Source organism: Polypterus senegalus, chromosome 9 (assembly GCF_016835505.1).
Source record: "Polypterus senegalus isolate Bchr_013 chromosome 9, ASM1683550v1, whole genome shotgun sequence".
In the NCBI taxonomy this organism is placed as follows: Eukaryota; Metazoa; Chordata; class Cladistia; order Polypteriformes; family Polypteridae; genus Polypterus; species Polypterus senegalus.
This window is the reverse complement of record NC_053162.1, coordinates 58,377,709-58,402,701: the sequence shown is the minus strand read 5'-3', so window position 1 is coordinate 58,402,701 and position 24,993 is coordinate 58,377,709. Positions and strand designations below refer to the sequence as shown.

Sequence of the window (24,993 nt, the reverse complement as noted above, 5' to 3'; positions counted from 1 at the left end):
GAGAGAGTAAATTGAACTTCATATAGGGGTTTCCCAAAAGATCTCAATCCAGCTGAGCATCTGTAGGAAAATATGAAGCAGACACCAACAATTTACAACCACCATGCAATATTTTGTAGATGTTAACATTCCTGTGCCACACAATTGTCAATCTCATGTTGTTGATTTGCTTATTTAATTAGTTAAAATGTATGTACAGCATACTCAATTCAGTCACAACATGAAAATCACCTGAATAATACCGTGTAGGTCCCTGTTGTGCCACCAAAACAGCTCTGACCCATTGATGCATGGACATCTGAAGGTGCCGTTTGGTATCTAACATCTACTGTAGACATTAGCAGCAGATCCTTTAAATCCTGTAAGTTGTAGGTGGGGCCCTTCATGGATTTGCTTTTTCCAGTCAACACCTTACTGAACTATTTTTGTAGTGTGACAGAGTGCATTATCCTGCTGAAACAGGCCATTACAATCAGGAAATACTGTTGTCATGAAGGAGTGTACAGTATGTGGTCTGCAACAACCTTTAGGTAGGTGGGATGTGTCAGACTAACATCCAAATGAATTCAAGGTCCCAAGGTTTTCCAGCACAACATTATCCAGAGCATCACACTTGCCTCCACCAGCTTCCTTCTTCCCTTAGTTCATCCTGCTGTCATCTCTTCCCAAGGTAAATAATGCACACTCACCTGGCTGTCCAATTGATCTAAAAGAAAACATGATTAATCAGACCAGACCACTTTCTTCATTGCTCCATGGTCCATTTCTCATGCTCACATGTCCATTGTAGGTGCTTTTGGTGGTGGACACTGGTAAGCATGGGCACTGACTGGTCTGCAGCTATTCAGCCTCATATGCAGCAAGCTGTGATGCACTCTGTGTTATGACACCTTTCTCTCATGGCCAGCATTAAGTTTTGTGCTACAGTAGGTTTTCTGTGGGATCAGACCAGGCAGGCTAGACTTTGCTCCCCATCTGCATAAATCAGCCTCGGGTGCCCATGACCCTGCCACTGGTTGACTGTTCCTTGGAGCACATTTGGTAGGTTCTAACCACTGCAATACTGTCCAAGTTGTCTAGCCATATCAATTTGGCCCATGCCAAAGTCACTCAGATGCTTTCACTTTCCTATTTTTCCTGCTTTCAACACATCATCTTTAAGAAGTGAATGTTTACTTACTACCTAATATATCTCTCCCCTTGACAGATGCTACTGTAACCAGATAATCAATGTTATTCACTTAACCTGTCAGTGGTTTTAATGTTGTGGCTGATCAATATGCATAACTGTTGGGGTGCCAACATGCATGGAACTTCATACTGTGGGTCACTCAGGCTATCACAGACTAACTCTCTTACTGGCATGCTTGAATCTTATGAAGTCCCAGCCAGAAGGGGAGGAGTCTGAGGTGGCAGAAGCACACAAGTTCTTTACTGAAGTGAAAATACAAATATCCACTGGAAAAAATGCTCCGGTAAAAGAAGTACCATTCAGTAAAATTTGCTAAAGTAAAAGTAGTACAGTATAGAAGTACTAATTTTTAAATTAGCTTCAAGTATAAAAAATAAAAGTAGTACCCTAATTGGGCATTTTAATGTAAAACTGCCTTCCTTGCTATAAATTACTGTGTACACCAACTTTGCAAATAAAATTTAATAAAGCAAAATACATTGAAATGATTGTGACAACAGTAACATACATCTAATTATCTGTTTGTACACAAACTTTGTTCACGCTAGTTTCTATATAGTGTGGCAGACAACTGGGGGGACCTTGCCCCACCAGGACACCTGGGGAAGGGAAGGACCGGGAGAGGGGCAATATCTTCCCAAGGGTGCAAGAGGGCAGTCCCCCTGGATTACATCAGGGTTACGGGTGGGGAGCTTGGAAGCTCAACCCTGTTGGGATCTGAGGCCACCGCCAGGGGGTGCCTGGACCATCTCAGAGCCCTGGATGGCAGCACTTCCGCCACACCAGGAAGTGCTTCAAGAAGATCATCGGGGAGCACCTTGATCACATCCAGCTGTGCCATAAAAGGGGCCGCTTCACTCCATTCGGGGAGCCGGAGTTGCATGAAAGAAGACAGAGCTTGCGAGTGAGGAGTGGAGGCGGTGAAGAGAAGAGAAGTAAAGGAAAAGAGAAAAGAAAAAAGGACTGTGAGTGATTGGTGCACTGTGCTGTGCAGAACTGTAAATAAATGTGTGTTTTGGACATTGTGAGTTGGTGTCTGTCTGTGTCGAGGCTGAAGTTTCCACCTTAGTCTCTGATAACATTAATAAGTGAGTGACAACAGCAGGTTTCAAAAACATGAGCTTCATGTTACAAACCCCCTTTTTAAAATGCCTTACAGAATATTCAGTTTACACATTTAGTTAGCATGAAAATGCTGCAGTTTTATGTTCCAGTTATTGTAATAGTTAAGTAAGTATCACATATGACAGCAAAAAGAAGTGCTTTGAATATGCTAATTGATGTGTCCATTATTTACATTACAATTACATTATAATATGGACATTTTGTATATATTAGTTTAGGATTGTTTTTGGGAAATTACAAAAACCCATGGTATAACATTTGAGACTCAGGAATATTTATAGCTTTAACCACTGTATCTATTTATTTGGCATAATTGTATTTTATTGAACTAATTGGCTGAACTACTTTGAGAAATGCTGGGATCCGTCAGGTGTCATTATAAGTTCAGTGAAGAATCAAGGCTGCAAATATGAGCTAGCATTGGATATCATTGTCAACTGACCATTGTTACATTTTTGTGGTGATTCTGTTCCCATAAATACCCACAGAATGTGATATAAATTGACTACATTAAGGTGTCGTTAAAATTCAAAGAAGCTATGAGCCAGATGAGAAAGGGAGAGAAACTGCATTAAAGCTTATACAGTAGGTCAAATAAGCAATGTATTCAATTTAAATTAAACAACAGTATAACCTGGGAAAGTATCCTTTAACATGGTGATTTTTTTTAAATTTTATTTTGTACTTTTGTTCATTGTCCTACTAGCCTACTCAGTCTTTAAAAAGAAAGGCATTGGTTTTCAAGTAATGGAATCTGACACCATTTTTAAGCAGTAGTTTATTGCAACATTCAATTGACAGACATACATCATCTTACTACACCTACATAAACAGGAGTGCATCATTTCTTCATTAGGCGCTGGTCTGAAAAGTATGGTTGACACATTGCACCAAAGCATCCATAAAGACAAGCGAGCCATAGAAGGAGCAGACATGTTATGTTGTAGACAAAGAAAATATTTTTGATGGATATGTTCATTATTTTCTAAAGAGAAAATGGAGACCTCTCTGACATGGATATGGGCACAGCTCTTGTTTCATAATTCATAAATGCATTGGTAGAGTGAATGCTAATGTTTTCTGCTATTGATTGCAATTAAAACACAAAAAACAAAAGCCAGAATTTCTCATAGTATTTTACTCTTAATGTTATTAACATTTCTGGCTACTGTTATCAAAATATTCCATCAATGTAAAAATAATCCAGTTTGGAATCATTTTCTTCTTGTTAAAGCAAAATTGTCACAATGAGTCACAAAATACAGAGTTGTTAGAGATCTTGGTAAAACGAGAAAAGTGATCTGTTTTAGCTCTTTTGTAAGTACACTTTGGAGACAAGAAAAGAAAATGTCACTCTCAACTCCTTAACATTTACATGAGTAGTTCACATTATGAATATCAAGGTGATTATAATGTGTGTTGAATCTCACAACACCCCAAAAAATTCCAATTACTCTAATTAAAAGTTTTTCTTTCTTTAAGAAAAGTTTGTTCATTTGTAAAAGTATAGAGTTACATGGTGCACAATCTTTTTTTCAGACTAAAAACAAAATTAAAATAATTTCTACTCTATGATACCCATTGTTCACCAGAGGGACCTAGTGCCTGATACCAGTCCTGTGTTATTTCAGAGTTTTGAAAATATGGCCAGGTACGCCTGATACCAGGTATACCAGGCCAGGTATCCAGTAAATCACTAGTTAAAAAAAATGAAGTTTGTGATCCATAAGACAGGCTTGAAGGTCATACAAGGAAAAAAACAAAGTCATACAGTGAGAAAATATAAAAATACAGAAAACATCATATGGAAGAAAAATTTAAAGAATAAGGCAATGGTCGAAAACCTGAAAATATACAGCTCTAGATAACTGGTTTTGCAAAGGCAAGAATGTAAAGGCTCACATTTTTTAAAGTAACCATAGCTTTCTTTCTTTTACATGTATTTGTAGCTAAGATGGGCTGCAGTGCACCCATCCCATCCCACACAGGATTAACCGGGCTTAGAAAATGGTATAGCATGAAAGTTATTTATTAACTTTCATTAAAGATGATGTTATACTGTGACTGCCTTTGAAGTGATCTGCACTTATTGTATAACCATAGAATGGTATTTGGAAACACATGCATACTCTTAAAACATTGCTTCATTAAAACTAAAAAGATGCAGATTTAAGTTAGTCATATTTTATTGAGAAATTTCATTTACAATGCATACACTGGGAAACCAAAACAGTAAATAAAATACACATAGAGGTGCAGACAGCAATATGTTTAATTATTAAATAAAATTTGTTACCAGTAAAAGTGCATTAATTACATTTTCTTCCCATAGTAAACCTTTTTTAACAAATATTTATTACTGCATAAATTCTAATGTTGTGTACCAAAGTCAAACTTAAATAAAAGGGGTAATTCCCAGGAAAAATTTAAATAAATAAATACATTCTATATTAAACCAAAACAGAATTAGAGCATGTGTTTCAGCAATAAAAAATGTAAGAGTAAAGATGCAGACTAACTGAATATAGAATTCTAGAACGATGGTACACTTAACCAGATGAAAATAGGTACATTTAAGGTATACAAGTGAAATTAATCGAGATAATGGAAAATACTTCATTTCTACATAATTTCCAGAAAACTATTACACCTGCTTAGCTTCCCTATAAGTGAATTGGTATGTCACGTGGTATAAAAACCTGGTCCTTTGTAAAGATTTTGTATTTTTCATACTGTACATATGGAATGGCACTGAATAAAGTAGATACAGGTGCTGTTCTAAGCCCCTCCCCTCCCCAGAACACCAGTATTTCAGAAAAGTCTACTTTGTTGAGAGAATAAGGTTAAGCAATAGTTTAAAATTTGTAGTAACCATTATGATAATGAACACCTGTAAATTACTCATATGTTAAAGAATGAGTTTTACAATAAAGAAGACTGGCTAAAAGAGATATTTGTTGAGACAAAATTAAAGAACATGTTATATTTTCTGATTTTTAGTTTGACTGGTTTTAGTAGCATTGGATCAGTAGTCTTTAAGAATTTAGTGCAAATATGTTAGATCACTTAAAGAATGTAAACATTGCCCCTAACTGAGTAACAAACATTCTTTTTAAAATAAGTATATGCAAAAGACAAAAACGACAGCTACAACAATGCTCGTATACTAACAGGACACAGTTTGAAAGATACACATTGAAAAACACCAGTGAAAGACAGTAACACATCAGAAGAGCTTAATGTCCCTTTAGCATTCAACCACCTAAACAGTCCATGTTCCCTTGCAGGTGGATATGCCCCCAAATTAATACATGGGAGATTAATATTCTGGAACTGATGATTCATTCCTTGTATACAGTACATAATGGGATCCTGATTTGTTGTCCTTCTTTTTAGGATTTCATGCTTATGTGGCAGAACTAAATTTTAAAGTTCCCCAAAGCATTTCCAGAGGCTAATACGTGCTCCCCTTCATTTTTTGTTTTACATTTAAATGCAGCTGAAAATAACTTTTAGCAACACTATAATTAATTTTGTAAAAAATGATTACTGCAAGTTGCTTGGAAGGTGTTATTTTGTTGCTGTCGTTACTAGCTGATGTTTCCAGCTATGCAGCCTTTTAAATTGACGAAAACAGATTTTTTAAAAATAAATTTACCTGATAAGAACAGGTATGAAAAATCATTCCCTATAATCCATTATTAACATTTTTTGAATAAAACCACCACAATATGAAATACAAATTTATTCTCCCATTAATATCAAGGAAAACACTGTCACCAACATGTCAAGTTCTAATTTATCTTTCTAAATAATAAATGTAGCTCTTGTCCAAGACCCCATCCAAGCAGCAAGGAAAATAGATTAATCATTATTTTAAATTTATTTACATTGCATCAAAATGGAACCTGTGCGCTTCCTGACGTTTTTCTCTATCATCTGCTTTCTGAAAAAAGAAAAAGAGAAACCACGGATTAAATTAGCTTTCATAAGTGAAGCAGCAGGTAACATGAATTAAAGCATACGTTGTAGTGTGAGCTAGACTGTTTAGCACATGATGGTAACATAGTCCTGTATATACTGTAGTCCATATATTAACCTTTCATTCCAATATGTAGAATATACGGAAAATAATTGGGAATGTGCAGAAATAATTTATTTTATGAAAAACAATTATTTTCACTTATATTCAGGAGCTTAAGAACAGGGTGTTCTTGTGTAGCTGTATATTGAGAGGGTGGTTAACTACAAATAGGCTAGAGTGAGAGGTAGAAAGTAACAAGTTCTGCAGTATTTAAATAAACTCCATGAATCCATCCATCCATCCATCCCAGAATATATTTTTTCACCCACTCACTCCTTGCTACCAATCTTTATGTTATTACATTCAATGACCAAAATCCATGTATGCTTATTTTTGTTTTTTAGACACAATATGAGAGTGGTATGATGTTTGCTTTTGTATTTTAATTAAAATAGCTAAGAAAGTGGTGCCACATATAATGAACCTAAGGGCCATTCTGTTTTAATTCAATAATAAATACATTATGTTATATATTTCTCTAATAATCAGTTATTTGCCTATACATGTATTAAATGCTTAGTGTTTAATGTTTTAATAACATTACAATCTCTAATTTTAAAAAAATGTTCTTAAATTTCCAATATTTTCAATGTGATTTTATCATTTTCTCTTAATGGGTCCTAATGAAACACATTGCTATGAACAAACTCTCCAGTAGAGGCAATTTACAGCACTTAAGTGGCAGGTTGTGCAATTCTTAGGTATAATATGAATAAAAAGAGAAATGTAACATTGTAGTTAACATGTCTCTTAGTCTGTATGAATGCATGAAACAACCTAGCTCCCATTTTTTATTAAAATTTGGCACACTTAATCTTTAAAGAAATTTGTCGGGAAAGTTCAATTTTTGTTTAGTTATCTCAAACAGAGTGCTCTATACAAAGTTTTGAAATTTCTAAGTCTCTTATTAAATATCATTATCACATTTACAGACCTGTCTGACTTAGAACAGAGAAATATTCTGTGTAACTTTAATTATGGATTAGTTTACTGTTTCAAATTGTGTATTTTCCTTTTTTTCTTGTTTGATAGCGCCTCCTGACAGCAAGAAGGATTCCCAAAACAAGTTAATCAAACGCTAAAAGAAGCTCACACACAAGCCATTAGTACACAAGCTCACTTCTCCTACTGCATGAGGTATGTTAACCATAAATGTATTTTTTTTGTGATCTAATTTTAATTGATAAAATGAAAAAAGGAACAAAATAAAACATTAATAACTGAATTCTTGTCTATGTAAGAAAAGAAAACAAACAAATATCACCACCTCCACCCCTTTCCACCTGAGACTGCAAATTAAACAAAAACATAATAAAAAAAGAAAAACAATAGGTAAACTAGTACACACATACACACACCCCATACAGGAGTGTGCGGTGAAGAGACAAAAAAAACAAGGAAAGGTTGACAGGGGAAACTGCCTCATAGAGTAACCCCCAATCAGCTCTTTAACTGAACAGCACAAGGCCAGTTGTGGATAGAAGAGCTGGAAAAGCTGTTGATCCGAGATGCAGAAAGTTCAGAAAGTGTATGGTTATAAAATGAAAACTTCCAGACTTCAGGAGAGACAAAGCTACAGTATGAGATTTCCAGGTAAAGGCTAAAAGCACCTTAGCTTGTAGTCATTAAAAGCCTTTGGGAAGGAGAAAGCAAAAGTGAGAAGAAAGGTCTAGGAGGAGAAGAACTTGAGGGGACAAAGTAATGGGGAAAGGATCATAAATAGTGATTTAGCCACATAGCACCAGAGAGCCACAGCTAGATGACATTCCTAGGAAATGTCGAGAAAAGTGCCAAGGACTTTAAGAGGAAAAAGATGACATGATGAATCTAATTTTAGTCCCACTAGATAAAATCTCCAGTGCATAGGGTTCAGTCTATGAACAAATTTAAGTGGTGCATGATGTTAACCATAAAATAAAAAAAAATAATAATGTAAAAGGAGAGGAATTATTTTGTAGTCTGTGAGCATAGAGAGAATAAATATGTCATCAGTATTTGTATATCGCCTCACAGCTATATTATCTGCACATTATAATGATTCAATATTTCTCTGATACTATAATATATCAGTAAAGTTTCACAACAACTTTTCTTCATGGTCCTAAGCGGCCAAAAATTTTTACCTTGAGACATCAACAGAAGTTTTAACTCTTCTCTGGGTACTTCTTTCAAAAATATTATGTTTAAGACATCTAAACTACAAATTCTCCACAAAGAAGAACTAACAACAGGACCTCAATTGATTACATTTTTACATTACTTGAATTTGAATCTGCTCTCTATAAAAGCTATTGAGCCACCAAAAAACTACTTCAACTTTGTTTTTAACTACATGACTTTGTAGTACTGTTAAAAAGTATGTATTTAATGTAGCCTTCTTTTTCTTCATCTTTTGGCTGCTCCTGCAGTGGATCATTTTTTTTCGATATCTTCCTGTCTTCTGCATCTTGCTCTGTTACACCCATCACCTGCATGTCCTCTCTCACCACATCCATAAACCTTCTCTTACAGGCCTTCCACCTACTACTAATGCATATAACTGCATTCTATCACGGTTGTTATTTTTGAATATGACTGCTTGTTACAAAAATATGTAGTAACTCAAAAAATTAAAACACTCCAATTTTAAAATCATTTAAGTAGTAATATTGAAGTAAGTATTGAATGCACCTAAATGTTACGCTATGTATATATTTTCTAACTTGTTATTAGGAAAGGCTGTTGTTTTTATCAAATGGTGAATAAATGTAATCTATTCTGCACTACTAATAAAAGTTTAAATACATGAAATTTAAATTAAGTTGAATTTAAATTCAATTTCACCTGCACAGCAAAGATTTTGCCATATTTGACATTACATGTTAATATATAAGACTAGGGGGCTTTGCCCCCTGCTCGCCAACCCCCGTATTTGGTTTCCTGGATACACACTTGTAAGATTTTTTTTTCTTTGAATTGTTGCTATTTCATTAGTTTTACTTTTATTTCAGAACTTCTGTAAAAAAAATATTTGGAATCTTTTGTTTCCCAATATGCTGAATCTTTTAATTGAGGTCTGTGAGACTTGTGTTTAATGACTTTGTACCATAATTTAGGATAGGTTTCTCTGTTTGGAATTTCAGCACAGACAAAACGATCCACATCATCAGCAGTTAATAATTTTTTTTGCAAAGTAACCAATAAATGCATGCGAGTTAAACCCCGTTTTTGAAATTCTCTGACTTAAACTAATTTCCACTTGTTTTACGGTAATGCGATCTGTGCTATCTTTTTTTTGATACTGTAGCGACTGACGTAATAAAGCGTCACAAAAGTTCTACTTTAACAATCGCCGACTGCGTAACCACAAACACAACTTTCTAGCACCCTCTCCAACCTCTCCTCCCACGGGTCTCGCCTCTTCCTTACTGCATCAATCAGCACCCAGCTATCAGTCTTCCGTGCTGCACTCTGCCCTCCCTCGATCAGACCTAACAGTCACTTAAAACAAAAAAGGCTTCAGCTTGGCTGGGACACTACAATACTTTCGAATGTTACTGCTTTCATATTCTGTACCTTTCTCTGCATGTGTATTGCACCTTGGGTCTCTTTTCTCCGCGATGCTCTTTCTTCTTTGCTGAGAGCACAGGATCTGTGTGTGCCCCATGACTTTACATGACTGAATGTTTTGCTGGCTGTCCGTGTTCTTATTTGATAAGAAGGGCGTGTCTTACAAGAATCTTATGTTCCACGTCCCCACGAGACTGCCCTGGGACAATTTCTTGACACCAAGTCTCATGTTTACAGTTCCCACGAGGCGCTCCGTGGTCAGTCTTTCTTGTTTCACGGGTCTTTAAAATGTCTTTCGAGAACTTCTGAGAAGATCACGTATCGTCGCCTTGCTTTTCCATTTCAGGATTTTTTTTATATATATACAGTGCATCCGGAAAGTATTCACAGCGCATCACTTTTTCCACATTTTGTTATGTTACAGCCTTATTCCAAAATGGATTAAATTAATTTTTTTCCTCAGAATTCTACACAAAACACTCCATAATGACAACATGAAAAAAGTTTACTTGAGATTTTTGCAAATTTATTAAAAATAAAAAAATTGAGAAAGCACATGTACATAAGTATTCACAGCCTTTGCCATGAAGCTCAAAATTGAGCTCAGGTGCATCCTGTTTACCCTGATCATCCTTCAGATGTTTCTGCAGCTTAATTGGAGTCCACCTGTGGTAAATTTAGTTGATTGGACATGATTTGGAAAGGCACACACCTGTCTATATAAGGTCCCACAGTTGACAGTTCATGTCAGAGCACAAACGAAACATGAAGTCAAAGGAATTCTGCTGCTTTGAAGGTCCCAATGAGCACAGTGGCCTCCATCATCCGTAAGTGGAAGAAGTTTGAAAACCACAAGGACTCTTCCTAGAGCTGGCCGGCCATCTAAACTGAGCGATTGGGGGAGAAGGGCCTTAGTCAGGGAGGTGACCAAGAACCCGATGGTCACTCTGTCAGAGCTCCAGATGTCCTCTGTGGAGAGAAGAGAACCTTCCAGAAGGACAACCATCTCTGCAGCAATCCACCAATCGGGCCTGTATGGTAGAGTGGCCAGACGGAAGCCACTCCTTACTAAAAGGCACACGGCAGCCCGCCTGGAGTTTGCCAAAAGGCACCTTAAGGATTCTCAGACCACGAGAAACAAAATTCTCTGATCTGATGAGACAAAGATTGAACTCTTTGGTGTGAATGCCAGGCGTCACGTTTGGAGGAAACCAGGCACCGCTCATCACCAGGCCAATACCATCCCTACAGTGAAGCTTGGTGGTGGCAGCATCATACTGTGGGGATGTTTTTCAGTGGCAGTAACTGGGAGACTAGTCAGGATAAAGGGAAAGATGACTGCAGAAATGTACAGAGACATCCTGGATGAAAACCTGCTCCAGAGCACTCTTGACCTCAGACTGGGGCGACGGTTCATCTTTCAGCAGGACAACGACCCTAAGCACACAGCCAAAATATCAAAGGAGTGGCTTCAGGACAACTCTGTGAATGTCCTTGAGTGGCCCAGCCAGAGCCCAGAATCCGATCGAACATCTCTGGAGAGATCTTAAAATGGCTGTGCACCGACGCTTCCCATCCAACCTGATGGAGCTTGAGAGGTGTTTCAAAGAGGAATGGGCGAAACTGGCCAAGGATAGGTATGCCAAGCTTGTGGCATCATATTCAAAAAGACTTGAGGCTGTAATTGTTGCCAAAGGTGCATCGACAAAGTATTGAGAAAAGGCTGTGAATACAGTTTTTTTATTTTTAATAAATTTGCAAAAACCTCAAGTAAACTTTTTTCACGTTGTCATTATGGGATGTTGTGTGTAGAATTCTGAGGAAAAAAATGAATTTAATCCATTTTGGAATAAGGCTGTAACATAAAATGTGGAAAAAGTGATGTGCTGTGAATACTTTCCAGATGCACTGTAGATTGATACAACCCAATTGATTTGCAAGGAAAATAATTTATATATTAAAGGAAGTACTGGTATTCAGAAGGTTCAGTCTAAGAAAAAATAAAAATGATCTTATTTTGGAAGTATAAAAATCAGCCTTATTTATGCTGACATCTAATCAAGCCTTTGCTCAATACTTTGTCGATGCAGCAATTACAGTCTCAAGTCTTTTTGAATATGATGCCACAAGCTTGGCACACCTATACTTGGCCAGTTTCGCCCATTCCTCTTTGCAGCACCTCTCAAGCTCCATCACGTTAGATGGGAAGCGTCGGTGCACAGCCATTTTAAGATCTCTCCAGAGATGTTCAATAGGATTCAAGTCTGCTGAAAGATGAACCGTCGCCCCAGTCTGAGGTCAAGAGCGCTCTGGAGCAGGTTTTCATCCAGGATGTCTCTGTACATTGCTGCAGTTATCGTTCCCTTCGTCCTGACTAGTCTCCCAGTTCCTGCCGCTGAAAAACATCCCCACATCATGATTCTGCCACCACCATGCTTCACTATAGGGATGGTATTGGCCTGGTGATGAGCGGTGCCTGGTTTCCTCCAAACGTGACTCGTGGCATTCACACCAGAGAGTTCAATCTTTGTCTCATCAGACAGAGAATTTTGTTTCTCATGGTCTGAGAGTCCTTCAGGTGCTTTTTGGCAACTCCAGGCGGGCTGCCATGGGCCTTTTACTAAGGAGTGGCTTCCGTCTGGTCACTGTACCATAAAGGCCTGATTGGTGGATTGCTGCAGAGATGGTTGTTCTTCTGGAAGGTTCTCCTCTCTCCACAGAGGACCTCTGGAGCTCTGACAGACTGACCACTGGGTTCTTTGTCACCTCCCTGACTAAGGCCCTTTTCCCCCGATCGCTCAGTTTAGAAGGCCGGCCAGCTCTAGGAAGAGTCCTGGTGGTTTCGAACTTCTTCCACTTACGGATGATGGAGGCCGCTGTGCTCATTGGGACCTTCAAAGCAGCAGAAATTTTAATGTAACCTTCCCCAGATTTGTGCCTCGAGACAATCCTGTCTCGGAGGGCTACAGACAATTCCTTTGACTTCATGCTTGGTTTGTGCTCTGACATGAACTGTCAACTGTGGGACCTTTATATAGACAGGTGTGTGTCTTTCCAAATCATGTCCAATCAACTGAATTTACCACAGGTGGTCTCCAATTAAGCTTCAGAAACATCTGAAGGATGATCAGGGGAAACATGATGCACCTGAGCTCAATTTTGAGCTTCATGGCAAAGGCTGTGAATACTTATGTACATGTGCTTTCTCAATTTTTTGTTTTATAATAAATTAGCAAAAATCTCAAGTTAACTTTTTTCACGTTGTCATTATGGGGTGTGTTGTATGAGGAAAAAAATGAACTTAATCCATTTTGGAATAAGGCTGTAACATAACAAAATGTGGAAAAAGTGATGCGTTGTGAATACTTTCTGGATGCACTGTATATATACACATGTGTGTATGTATGTGTATATATATATATATATATATATACATACACACACACACATATATAATTTGTGTGTGTGTATGTATGTATGTGTGTGTATATATAATGCAGATAGGTATGTATATATATATATATATATATATATATGTGTGTATATATATATATATGTAGATATGTATATAGATATGTATATATACTCAGCAAAAAAAGAAACGTCCCTTTTTCAGGACTGTTTATTTCAACAATAATTTTTTAAAAATCCAAATAACTTTACAGATCTTCATTGTAAAGGGTTTAAACAATGTTTTCCATGCATGTTCAATTAACCATAATCAATTAATTAACATGCACCTGTGGAATGTCGTTAAGACCTTAACAGCTTACAGAAAGTAGGCATTTAAGGTCACAGTTCTAAAAACGCAGGACACTAAAGAGACTTGTCTACCGACTGTGAACAACACCCAAAGAAAGATGTCCAGGGTCCCTGCTCATCTGCGTGAACGTGCATTAGGCATGCTGCAGGGAGGCATGAGGACTGCTGATGTGGCTAGGGCAATAAATTGCCATGTCCGCACTGTGAGACGCCTAAGACAGCGCTACAGGGAGACAGGAAGGACAGCTGATCATCCTTGCAATGGAAGACCACGTGTAACAACACCTGCACAGGATTGGTACATCCGAATATCACACCTGCGTGACAGGTACAGGATGGCCACAACAACTGCCCGGGATGTCCAGGAACTTGCAGGTGCCTTGGTGGAAAAGTGGGGTAACATCTCACAGCAAGAACTGACAAATCTGGTCCAGTCCATGAGGAGGAGATGCACTGCAGTACTTCAAGCAGCTGGTGGCCACACCAGTTACTGACTGGTACTTTTAATTTTGAGCCTCCCTTCATTCAGGGACACATTGTGAAACATTTTTAGTTTATGTCTTATGGTGTTGACTCTTTTAGTGTTCATACAAATATTTACACATTAAGCTTACTGAAAGTAAAAACAGTTGAAAGTCAGAGGACATTTCTTTTTTTGCTGAGTATATATATGAAGATATGTATGTATGTATATATACATATATATATATATATATATATATATATATATATATATATACATACATACATACACTCACCTAAAGGATTATTAGGAACACCATACTAATACGGTGTTTGACACCCTTTCGCCTTCAGAACTGCCTTAATTCTACTTGGCATTGATTCAACAAGGTGCTGAAAGCATTCTTTAGAAATGTAGGCCCATATTGATAGGACAGCATCTTGCAGTTGATGGAGATTTGTGGGATGCACATCCAGGGCACAAAGCTCCCGTTCCACCACATCCCAAAGATGCTCTATTGGGTTGAAATCTGGTGACTGTGGGGGCCATTTTAGTACAGTGAACTCATTGTCATGTTCAAGAAACCAATTTGAAATGATTCGAGCTTTGTGACATGGTGCATTATCCTGCTGGAAGTAGCCATCAGAGGATGGGTACATGGTGGTCATGAAGGGATGGACATGGTCAGAAACAATGCTCAGGTAGCCCGTGGTATTTAAACGATGCCCAATTGGCACTAAGGGGCCTAAAGTGTGCCAAGAAAACATCCCCACACCATTACACCACCACCACCACCAGCCTGCACAGTGGTAACAAGGCATGATGGATCCATGTTCTCATTCTGTTTACGCCAAATTCTGACTCTACCATTTGAATGTCTCAACAGAAATCGAGACTCATCAGACCAGGCAAAATTTTTCCAGTCTTCAACTGTCCAATTTTGGTGAGCTTGTGCAAATTGTAGCCTCTTTTTCCTATTTGTAGTGGAGATGAGTGGTACCCGGTGGGGTCTTCTGCTGTTGTAGCCCATCCGGCTCAAGGTTGTGCTTGTTGTGGCTTCACAAATGCTTTGCTGCATACCTCGGTTGTAACGAGTGGTTATTTCAGTCAAAGTTGCTCTTCTATCAGCTTGAATCAGTCAGCCCATTCTCCTCTGACCTCTAGCATCAACAAGGCATTTTCGCCCACAGGACTGCCGCATACTGGATGTTTTTCCCTTTTCACACCATTCTTTGTAAACCCTAGAAATGGTTGTGCGTGAAAATCCCAGTAACTGAGCAGATTGTGAAATACTCAGACCGGCCCGTCTGGCACCAACAACCATGCCACGCTCAAAATTGCTTAAATCACCTTTCTTTCCCATTCTGACATTCAGTTTGGAGTTCAGGAGATTGTCTTGACCAGGACCACAACCCTAAATGCATTGAAGCAACTGCCATGTGATTGGTTGATTAGATAATTGCATTAATGAGAAATTGAACAGGTGTTCCTAATAATCCTTTAGGTGAGTGTATATGTAGACTCAAACTGATTATGACCGCAGCAATACAAGCTGTGAGAAAACAATAAAAAGTAGGTGTGTCAGACGTCGTGGTTCTAATGCAGCTTGACGAAAACAACTTTGTGACGCTGCCGCCAAATACACAAAATAATTACTTTGACAATCATGTTACGTTATTTTTAAAATGTTTCCTTTTCTTTTTCATAACTTCTTTAACACACGACTTCTCCTCTGCGAAGCGCGGGTATTTTGCTATACTTTTATATATTTCACAGTGTTAAAGTTGTTTTTTTTCCAAAAAGATGAACTTAGAAATTTGTAATCAAGAAACTTTTTGCCAAGTCTGATTTCTTCCTTTGTGTGGTGAAGGTGATGATGGGACTTGTTTCTAATGTCTTATGTTAACAGTAACAATTCCTACATAATACCCTTTCCAACACACACTTTTGCTTTTAAATTGCACATTTAGCACACAAGTACTTAATAAAATACATCAGAAAAATTCTGAACCCAGAAAAAATCAGCACTCAAGTGGCTCATACTAATTAACTATACATACATAATTAACTAAAGTATCATTCTATTTATGTGAACATGTATTTAGTATAATTCAAGTGCAATGATGTTAAATATCCCTAGTTATCTACACTTTCTTTTACTGCAACATTGGCACACTAAGATCCACATAAAAGGGCTGTGATTCTGGGGATAAATTTCTAATTATATTTTTGATATTTAGGACTAGAATTAACACCTGTATGGTCCGACTCTAAGACCACTGAAGAATTTCTGCAGATCTAGAAAATGTTTCATGAAGTGAAGGCAAAATGTGAGCAGGTTTTACGCTGTGATTGTTACAGTACTGATTGGATATAGGTATATTCTATAAAGATGAAGTGACAGCTACATTTTGAGTCCAGTTTACAATCAATTATAAAGTAATAGTTTACATTTTCCATAGTAAGTATTGTACATGCAGCTTCATGGTCCTTAAACAACAGCTTTACCACAGAAGGGTGTCCTCTAGGGTTGAGCTCTGGAATAGCTGTGCTACAGTGACATGGGAGATGACAGGCGAATTAACAGAGTTAGCATTGACCTAGTAGTGGGCTGGTTCCTCATTCATGAAATCTGACTTTCTCTGATGTGTTAGCAGGTGAACATCAGAATTTGCCATAAAACAATGTGAATAATGCAAAAGTACAACAATCAATTAAACTTCTAAGAAAATGTGAACGGTATTTTAAATGGCTTCTACTTGAATACTTGCTCTCTGTCTACAAACTGGAGTCCAAAAAAGTTGGGACACTAAACAAATTGTGAATAAAAACTGAATGCAATGATGTGGAGATGGCAAATGTCAATATTTTATTTGTAATAGAACGTAGATGACAGATTAAACGTTTAATCCGAGTAAATGTATCATTTTAAAGGAAAAATATGTTGATTTAAAATTTCACGGTGTCAATAAATCCCAAAAAAGTTGGGACAAATAGCAATAAGAGGCTGGAAAAAGTAAATTTGAGCATAACGAAGAGCTGGAAGACCAATAAACACTAATTAGGTCAATTGGCAACATGATTGGGTATAAAAAGAGCTTCTCAGAGTGGCAGTGTCTCTCAGAAGCCAAGATGGGTAGAGGATCACCAATTCCCACAGTGTTGCGCAGAAAGATAGTGCAGCAATATCAGAAAGGTGTTACCCAGCGAAAAATTGCAAAGACTTTGCATCTATCATCATCAACTGTGCATAACATCATCCGAAGATTCAGAGAATCTGGAACAATCTCTGTGCGTAAGGGTCAAGGCCGTAAAACCATACTGGATGCCCGTGATCTCCGGGCCCTTAAACGACACTGCACCACAAACAGGAATGCTACTGTAAAGGAAATCACAGAATGGGCTCAGGAATACTTCCAGAAACCATTGTCAGTGAACACAATCCACCGTGCCATCCGCCGTTGCCAGCTGAAACTCTACAGTGCAAAGAAGAAGCCATTTCTAAGCAAGATCCACAAGCTCAGGCGTTGTCACTGGGCCAGGGATCATTTAAAATGGAGTGTGGCAAAATGGAAGACTGTTCTGTGGTCAGGCGAGTCACGATTCAAGTTCTTTTTGGAAATCTGGGACGCCATGTCATCCGGACCAAAGAGGACAAGGACAACCCAAGTTGTTATCAACGCTCAGTTCAGAAGCCTGCATCTCTGATGGTATGGGGTTGCATGAGTGTGTGTGGCATGGGCAGCTTGCATGTCTGGAAAGGCACCATCAATGCAGAAAAATATATTCAGGTTCTAGAACAACATATGCTCCCATCCAGACGTCATCTCTTTCAGGGAAGACCCTGCATTTTTCAACAAGATAATGCCAGACCACATTCTGCATCAATCACAACATCATGGCTGCGTAGGAGAAGGATCCGGGTACTGAAATGGCCAGTCTGCAGTCCAGATCTTTCACCTATAGAGAACATTTGGCGTATCATAAAGAGGAAGGTGCGACAAAGAAGGCCCAAGACGATTGAACAGTTAGAGGCCTGTATTAGACAAGAATGGGAGAGCATTCCTATTTCTAAACTTGAGAAACTGGTCTCCTCGGTCCCCAGACGTCTATTGAGTGTTGTAAGAAGAGGGGGAGATGCCACACAGTGGTGAAAATGGCCTTGTCCCAACTTTTTTGGGATTTGTTGACACCATGAAATTCTGAATCAACATATTTTTCCCTTAAAATGATACATTTTCTCAGTTTAAACTTTTGTTCCGTGATTTATGTTCTATTCTGAATAGATTATTAGAAGTTGGCACCTCCACATCATTGCATTCAGTTTTTATTCACGATTTGTATAGTGTCCCAACTTTTTTGGAATCCGGTTTGTATATTATTAACCTACTTTTTAATAATATGCATAAACAATACTGTGCCACTCATAGTAAAATAAATTTGTTTGAGCTGGCTTATAACTAAACTATCAACAGTAAACACTTTTGTATGAAGACAAACTTCTCATCACTTAATCAATGCTCTCAGTCCCACAATACTTAACATTTAATTATTAGAAAGAAGTGCACTCAAGACTGCCTTTGCAGTTTAGGAAAAATTGTATTTATAACTACAGATAAAATGCACAACCATCTGTTGCTTATCAAAAAATGGAAAGAAGGCATAAGACACATGATTCAAATACATTATCTTCTTATTTTCATGTTATCATGTAGTATATCTATATCATATCACATTGGCATTGTCTTTCTGTAAATAATAACTGTTGTAGTAATCATATTTATGAACTTGTGTCTTATTCTTACACTGACAGAATGAAATGTGAACTGTCTGTGTGGAGATGCAGTAGCATAGAACAGTAAGAGGTGTGTTTAAGATGTAAATGGATGGAAAGCTGATGTAAGAGAACAGGACAGCATCAGGACATTTTAGCTGTTCTTGTAAATGACTTTAAGTAGCTTTTTTGTAGCACCAAAGTAGTACTTGATATATATATATATATATATATATATATATATATATATATATATATATATATATATACACACACACAGGTGCTGGTCATAAAATTAGAATATCATGACAAAGTTGATTTATTTCAGTAATCCAATCAAAAAGTGAAACTTGTATATTAGATTCATTTATTACACACAGACTGATGTATTTCAAATGTTTATTTCTTTTAATTTTGATGATCATAACTGACAACTAATGAAAGTCCCAAATTCAGTATCTCGGAAAATTAGAATATTGTGAACAGGTTCAATATTGGACACCTGGTGCCACACTTTAATCAGCTAATTAACTCAAAACACCTGAAAAGCCTTTAAATGGTCTCTCAGTCTTGTTCTGTAGGCTACACAATCATGGGGAAGACTGCTGACTTGACAGTTGTCCAAAAGACGACCATTGACACCTTGCACAAGGAGGGCAAGACACAAAAGGTCATTGCTAAAGAGGCTGGCTGTTCACAGAGGTCTGTGTCCAAGCACATTAATAGAGAGGCGAAGGAAGGACAAGATGTGGTAGAAAAAAGTGTACAAGCAATAGGGATAACCGCACCCTGGAGAGAATTGTGAAACAAAACCCATTCAAAACTGTGGGGGAAATTCACAAAGAGTGGACTGCAGCTGGAGTCAGTGCTTCAAGAACCACCACGCACAGACGTATACAAGACATGGGTTTCAGCTGTCGCATTCCTTGTGTCAAGCCACTCTTGAACAAGAGACAGTGTCAGAAGCGTCTCGCCTGGGCTAAAGACAAAAAGGACTGGACTGCTGCTGAGTGGTCCAAAGTTATGTTCTCTGATGAAAGTAAATTTTGCATTTCCTTTGGAAATTAAGGTCCCAGAGTCTGGAGGAAGAGAGGAGCGGCACAGAATCCACGTTGCTTGAGGTCCAGTGTAAAGTTTCCATTAAAGTTTCCACAGTCATTGATGGTTTGGGGTGCCATTTCATCTGCTGGTGTTGGTCCATTGCATTTTCTGAAGTCCAAGGTCAATGCAGCTGTCTACCAGGAAGTTTTAGAGCACTTCATGCTTCCTGCTGCTGATGAACTTTATGGAGATGCAGATTTCATTTTCCAACAGGACCTGGCACCTGCACACAGTGCCAAAGCTACAAGTACCTGGTTTAAGGACCATGGTATCCCTGTTCTTGATTGGCCAGCAAACTCGCCTGACCTTTTCTATGGGGTATTGTGAAGAGGAAGATGCAATATGCCAGACCCAACAATTCAGAAGAGCTGAAGGCCACTATCAGAGCAACATGGGCTCTCATAACACCTGAGCAGTGCCACAGACTGATCGACTCCATGCCACGCCGCATTGCTGCAGTAATCCAGGCCAAAGGAACCCCAACTAAATATCGAGTGCTGTACATGCTCAGACTTTTCACGTTCATACCTTTCAGTTGGCCAACATTTCCAAAAATCCTTTTTTTTGTATTGGTCTTACTTGAATGGAATTACTGAAATAAATCAACTTTGTCATGATTATATATATAATTTATTTTTTTTTTCTTTTTCTAAACAGCCCCCACACTTTATGTGATATTTGATATAAAAAAAAGATGGAAATTAAGTTTTGTATATGCTTAATGAACAATTTCTTTTTGTACAGTATATTAGGTACATGTGTAAACTAGTGACCCATGACTCTTTGGCTTGTTTAAATAACTTCAAAGGCAACACCTTCTATGCAGTAGCCTTGGGATACTTTATCCTTGATTTCAAGAAACAGTTCATTATCTGTATATAGAAGTGTCCAGTGACAGCTTGTGCATTATTAAATGCACAAAAAATACAACATAACTAGCTTATGTTTGCTACTTGATTCCATAATGTGATGTAAAACATTTCACAATCATTGCCAGGAACTGCCAAATTACCTGTCCACATACAATGCAGACAAAAATAAATTAATTTGGCCAAATACAATTTTTATTAATACTGGCCTTATGTTCAGTACATTTCAGAAGACATAAAAAAAGAAAAGTATAGTGAAAAGAATTATTTTAAACAGAAAAGGAAAATCTGTGACAGAATTTAACTTAATAAAATCTTACAGCTCTTACCTTCTCCTGCCAGTGTAATATGGCGATTATTACAAGGATGAAAACGCAAACGCCAATCAGAGCGATTGCAGTAAGCATAACTATGTTACTGGGAGTCAAATACAGCTTAGCACTCCAGCTGAAATTACAGAAGAAAACAAATAAAAATATTAATCAACCTGTTGCAGAACAGTTTTATTCAGCCCTAGGTTATTACGACTCTATGTCACTGCTGTGTTACATGTCAACTGAACTCTTATTAAGTATGAAAGTTAAAATAAGCATTTGTTGGTGTGGACTGAACTTCTACTGACATAATTTGTAAAAGTATTGATGAACTGTTTTGGAAAGGTGGTTTGCAAAAGAGTGTTGTGTCCTTCGGGATCTTTCAATAAAAGTCCTGATTGTTCAGTTTTTTGTTGAATTTAGTGGCAGAAATGTAAGGTAAGTCAGATGTTGCCATAGTGAAAATCTTCCACTTCATAGGGGCGCACCTCGGGAGTGGGACCCCCAGCAGGAGCAGAGGATGTCTGGGGGTGTTTTGGAGGAGCGATTGCGTCTCCTTGGGCTGCGTTCAGCCCCTCTCTTTACAACAGCATGTAGTGCAGCCTGGTGGTAGTGGCGAGCGAAGTGACTGTAAATTATGTCAAATCAGGATTTGTTTTCTGGGTTTTCACCAAAAGTTTACAAGGCTTGTACAGTTCAATACATGATCATCCTTGTATTATGGTGATTTTTATATGTTACCTATTGAACATACTACACTTCCATTGTTATTACATATTTTAACATAATGAAAAATTTTATACCAATGGTATATTACTGGCCATGGCTCTCAGTCTTCAGGTTATAACAAGGCTACTGTGTACAACAATGAGACAGCTAGCTGTTAGCTAAAAATGTCACAGAAAAAATATAATCTTCAAAAGTACTGACGAGAACAGTGCTCAAAACAAGAAAGGAGGTAGGAACAAAGTTTGCACCCAGAAGCAACAGTGATTGAAAGTATTCCCTGCAACTATTCTCTTAATCACGGGCTAATTGTTTCTTGCTGGACTTCTTATTTTATGTAATTTTTCTTTATCCACTCTAACACTAAGATGAAGGAAACAGTACAGTATGACAAATTTTGTTTTTCTTTTTTAGCTTGTCTAATACAGTACATGTAGTTTACTGGGTTGTGTTTCAATACTCTTTTGAGTTTTGTTTAAACCGATGAGTTTTTTAATAACACTATTAACAGCATAAATCAGAACTAAGTTTATGACTATGGTATGGAATATATAAATTACGCAGTATAATAAGCAAAACATTGCAAATACAATAATAATCATACCATAAGGATTTTGGAAGTATGCCTGATAACATTTAAAATTAAAAAGCAGCTATAAAATTAAGAAATAATTTGACAGAAAATGGCAACGATAAATGGTCAAAGTGCCACACAATACAAGCAGGATATGCAGAAACATACACATAATTTAAAAACGACACAAATGTTCATGGACAAATTAAAGGAGAACTCCATACAGAGAAGGCCATAAAGCTAAATGGATGGAGAGAGAAGGCCAATATTTGAGTATCTCAGATGTCAAAACCATTTTTTATGGGGAAGCAGCACAGACACTTTTTTTGTGGGTGAGGAGTAAATTCAATAAGCAGAAAAGCAAATCAGTGTTGTTTAACCAGCTGAGAAATAACTCACCGATTGTGTTTGGTACACACTAAAACAAGCATTTGGGATTTTAATTTATTTTTGTCTATAAACACTTCATGTAGAAAGATCATTAATGGAAACAAACTAGCTAAGAAATAATAAAAGGTACACCATGTACTGTACTGAAGAAACAGGATGGGTAGGACTATAGTGTTGTTTTGTAAATGATTTTACTACGCAGGAATTTCAGATACAATTATCCAGTGATTCAGGGTCTACTGCAGCTCTTTATGACCATGATAAAAGGTCTAATTTGTGACATAATATGAAAAAGTAGAAATAGCTTAGGTAGGGTAACCAGATTCTCAAGGACACGGGGAGTGGTGAATGACTGGAATAATTATAAGCTAACCAATAAAAATAACATTTTTCATATTTTCAAACTCACTGCTATAATACTGGTATTAGAATGCAAACCTGTATTTTTCGCTCATGTACTGTAAATTCCACAGAAATGAGGGCCAACACAGTGTTTCAAATCATACAGGCTACATTATTAGTGCACTGGAGAAGAAGCATTTTTGCACACAAATTTGAAATCAAATCCATTATAATGACAGTGTCACTGGTAGCTATGTTATAAATTCACAAAAGTTTAATTCAAAAATGTTCTATTTTAGCCCATATGGCTGGACTAGTCATTCTTTGTCTGAGTGTCAAATTTTACATTTGAAGCAGGGCCATTTCCCGGGGACAGTATTTTTTACTTTCAGTATCAGAATTCACTTCATTGGCCAGGTACACTAATGTGTATGACGATACAATATACAAGGACAACACAGAATACTAAAAGAGAAAATATGATGCAGTATACAAGGGCAACACGAAATATAAAAAGATAAAATAGGATAAAAAAAGTTCAAGTAGTCCAGTGTGTAGGTACAGATAGATACTGAGTGGAAACGCAGACCTGATTAGTCAGAATAACTGCACATAAAATACTTCCTCCAATACAACTCCAATACCTAAATTTACATTTACTACATCAGCATTCTGCACATTTTTCACATACAATCTGTACAAACTGTTGCACTTGCAGCTAAGAAAAATGTATTGTCATGTCTATGTAGAAAAATGAGATATATAGTAAGGAGGAGGACAGGTAACCTGGCTGGGAAAGGTTATAATTTCATATGCAGACCAAAAGAGAGGAACGAAAGTCAGAATGGCAGGTGAACCAAGAATATAACTTTGTGTCTGGTTGGTATCCAGTAATGGAAGGACCAATGCTAGCCATGAGTCAGAAGCAGTTCAAAAACCCCCCCATACGCCAGATAGGAGTAGTACTCACATGGGTATCCAGTTTGGGACAACTTTAGGGATACTTGGGATATGGAGTCCAAAAGTGCCGCTTTGTTGAGGTCTCTAGGTTCCAATAGAAGGCTCTGTTGGGTGTGGGGGGACCTCCCTACTTTCATTATGACACGGAAGTGATTTTTGGAAGACATGGCGTGCCCAAGTAGGCATTCCAGAGTCTGGTATAAAAGGAAGCTCACTGCTTCCTGAATCTGACTCCTCCATGTAAGGTATGGGCTTCACTCAGTGGAGGATGAAAGGAGAGAAGATTTTGTAATTTATTGTGTAATTATTACGTATTTTGGCTGATCATTGAGAGGTGATTGTTGGAAATGTGCGAAGGATAAATAAATACCTTTTATTTTATCCTAAAAAGGTGTTGGAGTTTACTGTGTCTAGGGATGCCTTTCCTTGGAATCTTTTTATCTCAACCTATCTCACCCCCATGATTGTGTTCCCATAAGGCCTGTTTCTCAGATTGTTATTTTAAGGTGCCTTGCTCACCTACTATCTACTTTTAGACTACCGCCAATAGTAGTTAGGCCATTTTTGTTAAAACGAGTAATTGCTCCATACAGGCAACTTCAGTGGAAAGATGGCAGGATATTGAACAAGGGTTACCTGATATGCAGCTTTTTTAAATATTCACACTAACAAAATGGATGCAATTGAAATAAAAAATGTGTGGCACAATATGGAGTGCTGGTACCTTCGAATCTGGTCAAGGGCTCTGCTGCTGTATGCGCGAACTTC

The 24,993-nt window shown here is 37.6% G+C and overlaps 1 protein-coding gene across 1 annotated transcript in view; it reads right to left on the bottom strand.

Moving 5' to 3' along the window:
* Positions 1-4,479: 4,479 nt before the first annotated feature.
* The window catches only part of itfg1 (integrin alpha FG-GAP repeat containing 1), a 435,759-nt gene continuing 415,245 nt past the window's right edge, over positions 4,480-24,993 (bottom strand). The window contains exons 17-18 of the mRNA XM_039763123.1: positions 21,249-21,366; positions 4,480-6,263 (exon numbers count right to left, since the gene is read on the bottom strand). Of these exons, the coding sequence (XP_039619057.1) occupies positions 6,204-6,263; positions 21,249-21,366 (178 nt within the window). The 3' untranslated portion in view covers positions 4,480-6,203. The remainder of the gene's footprint in view (positions 6,264-21,248; positions 21,367-24,993) is intronic.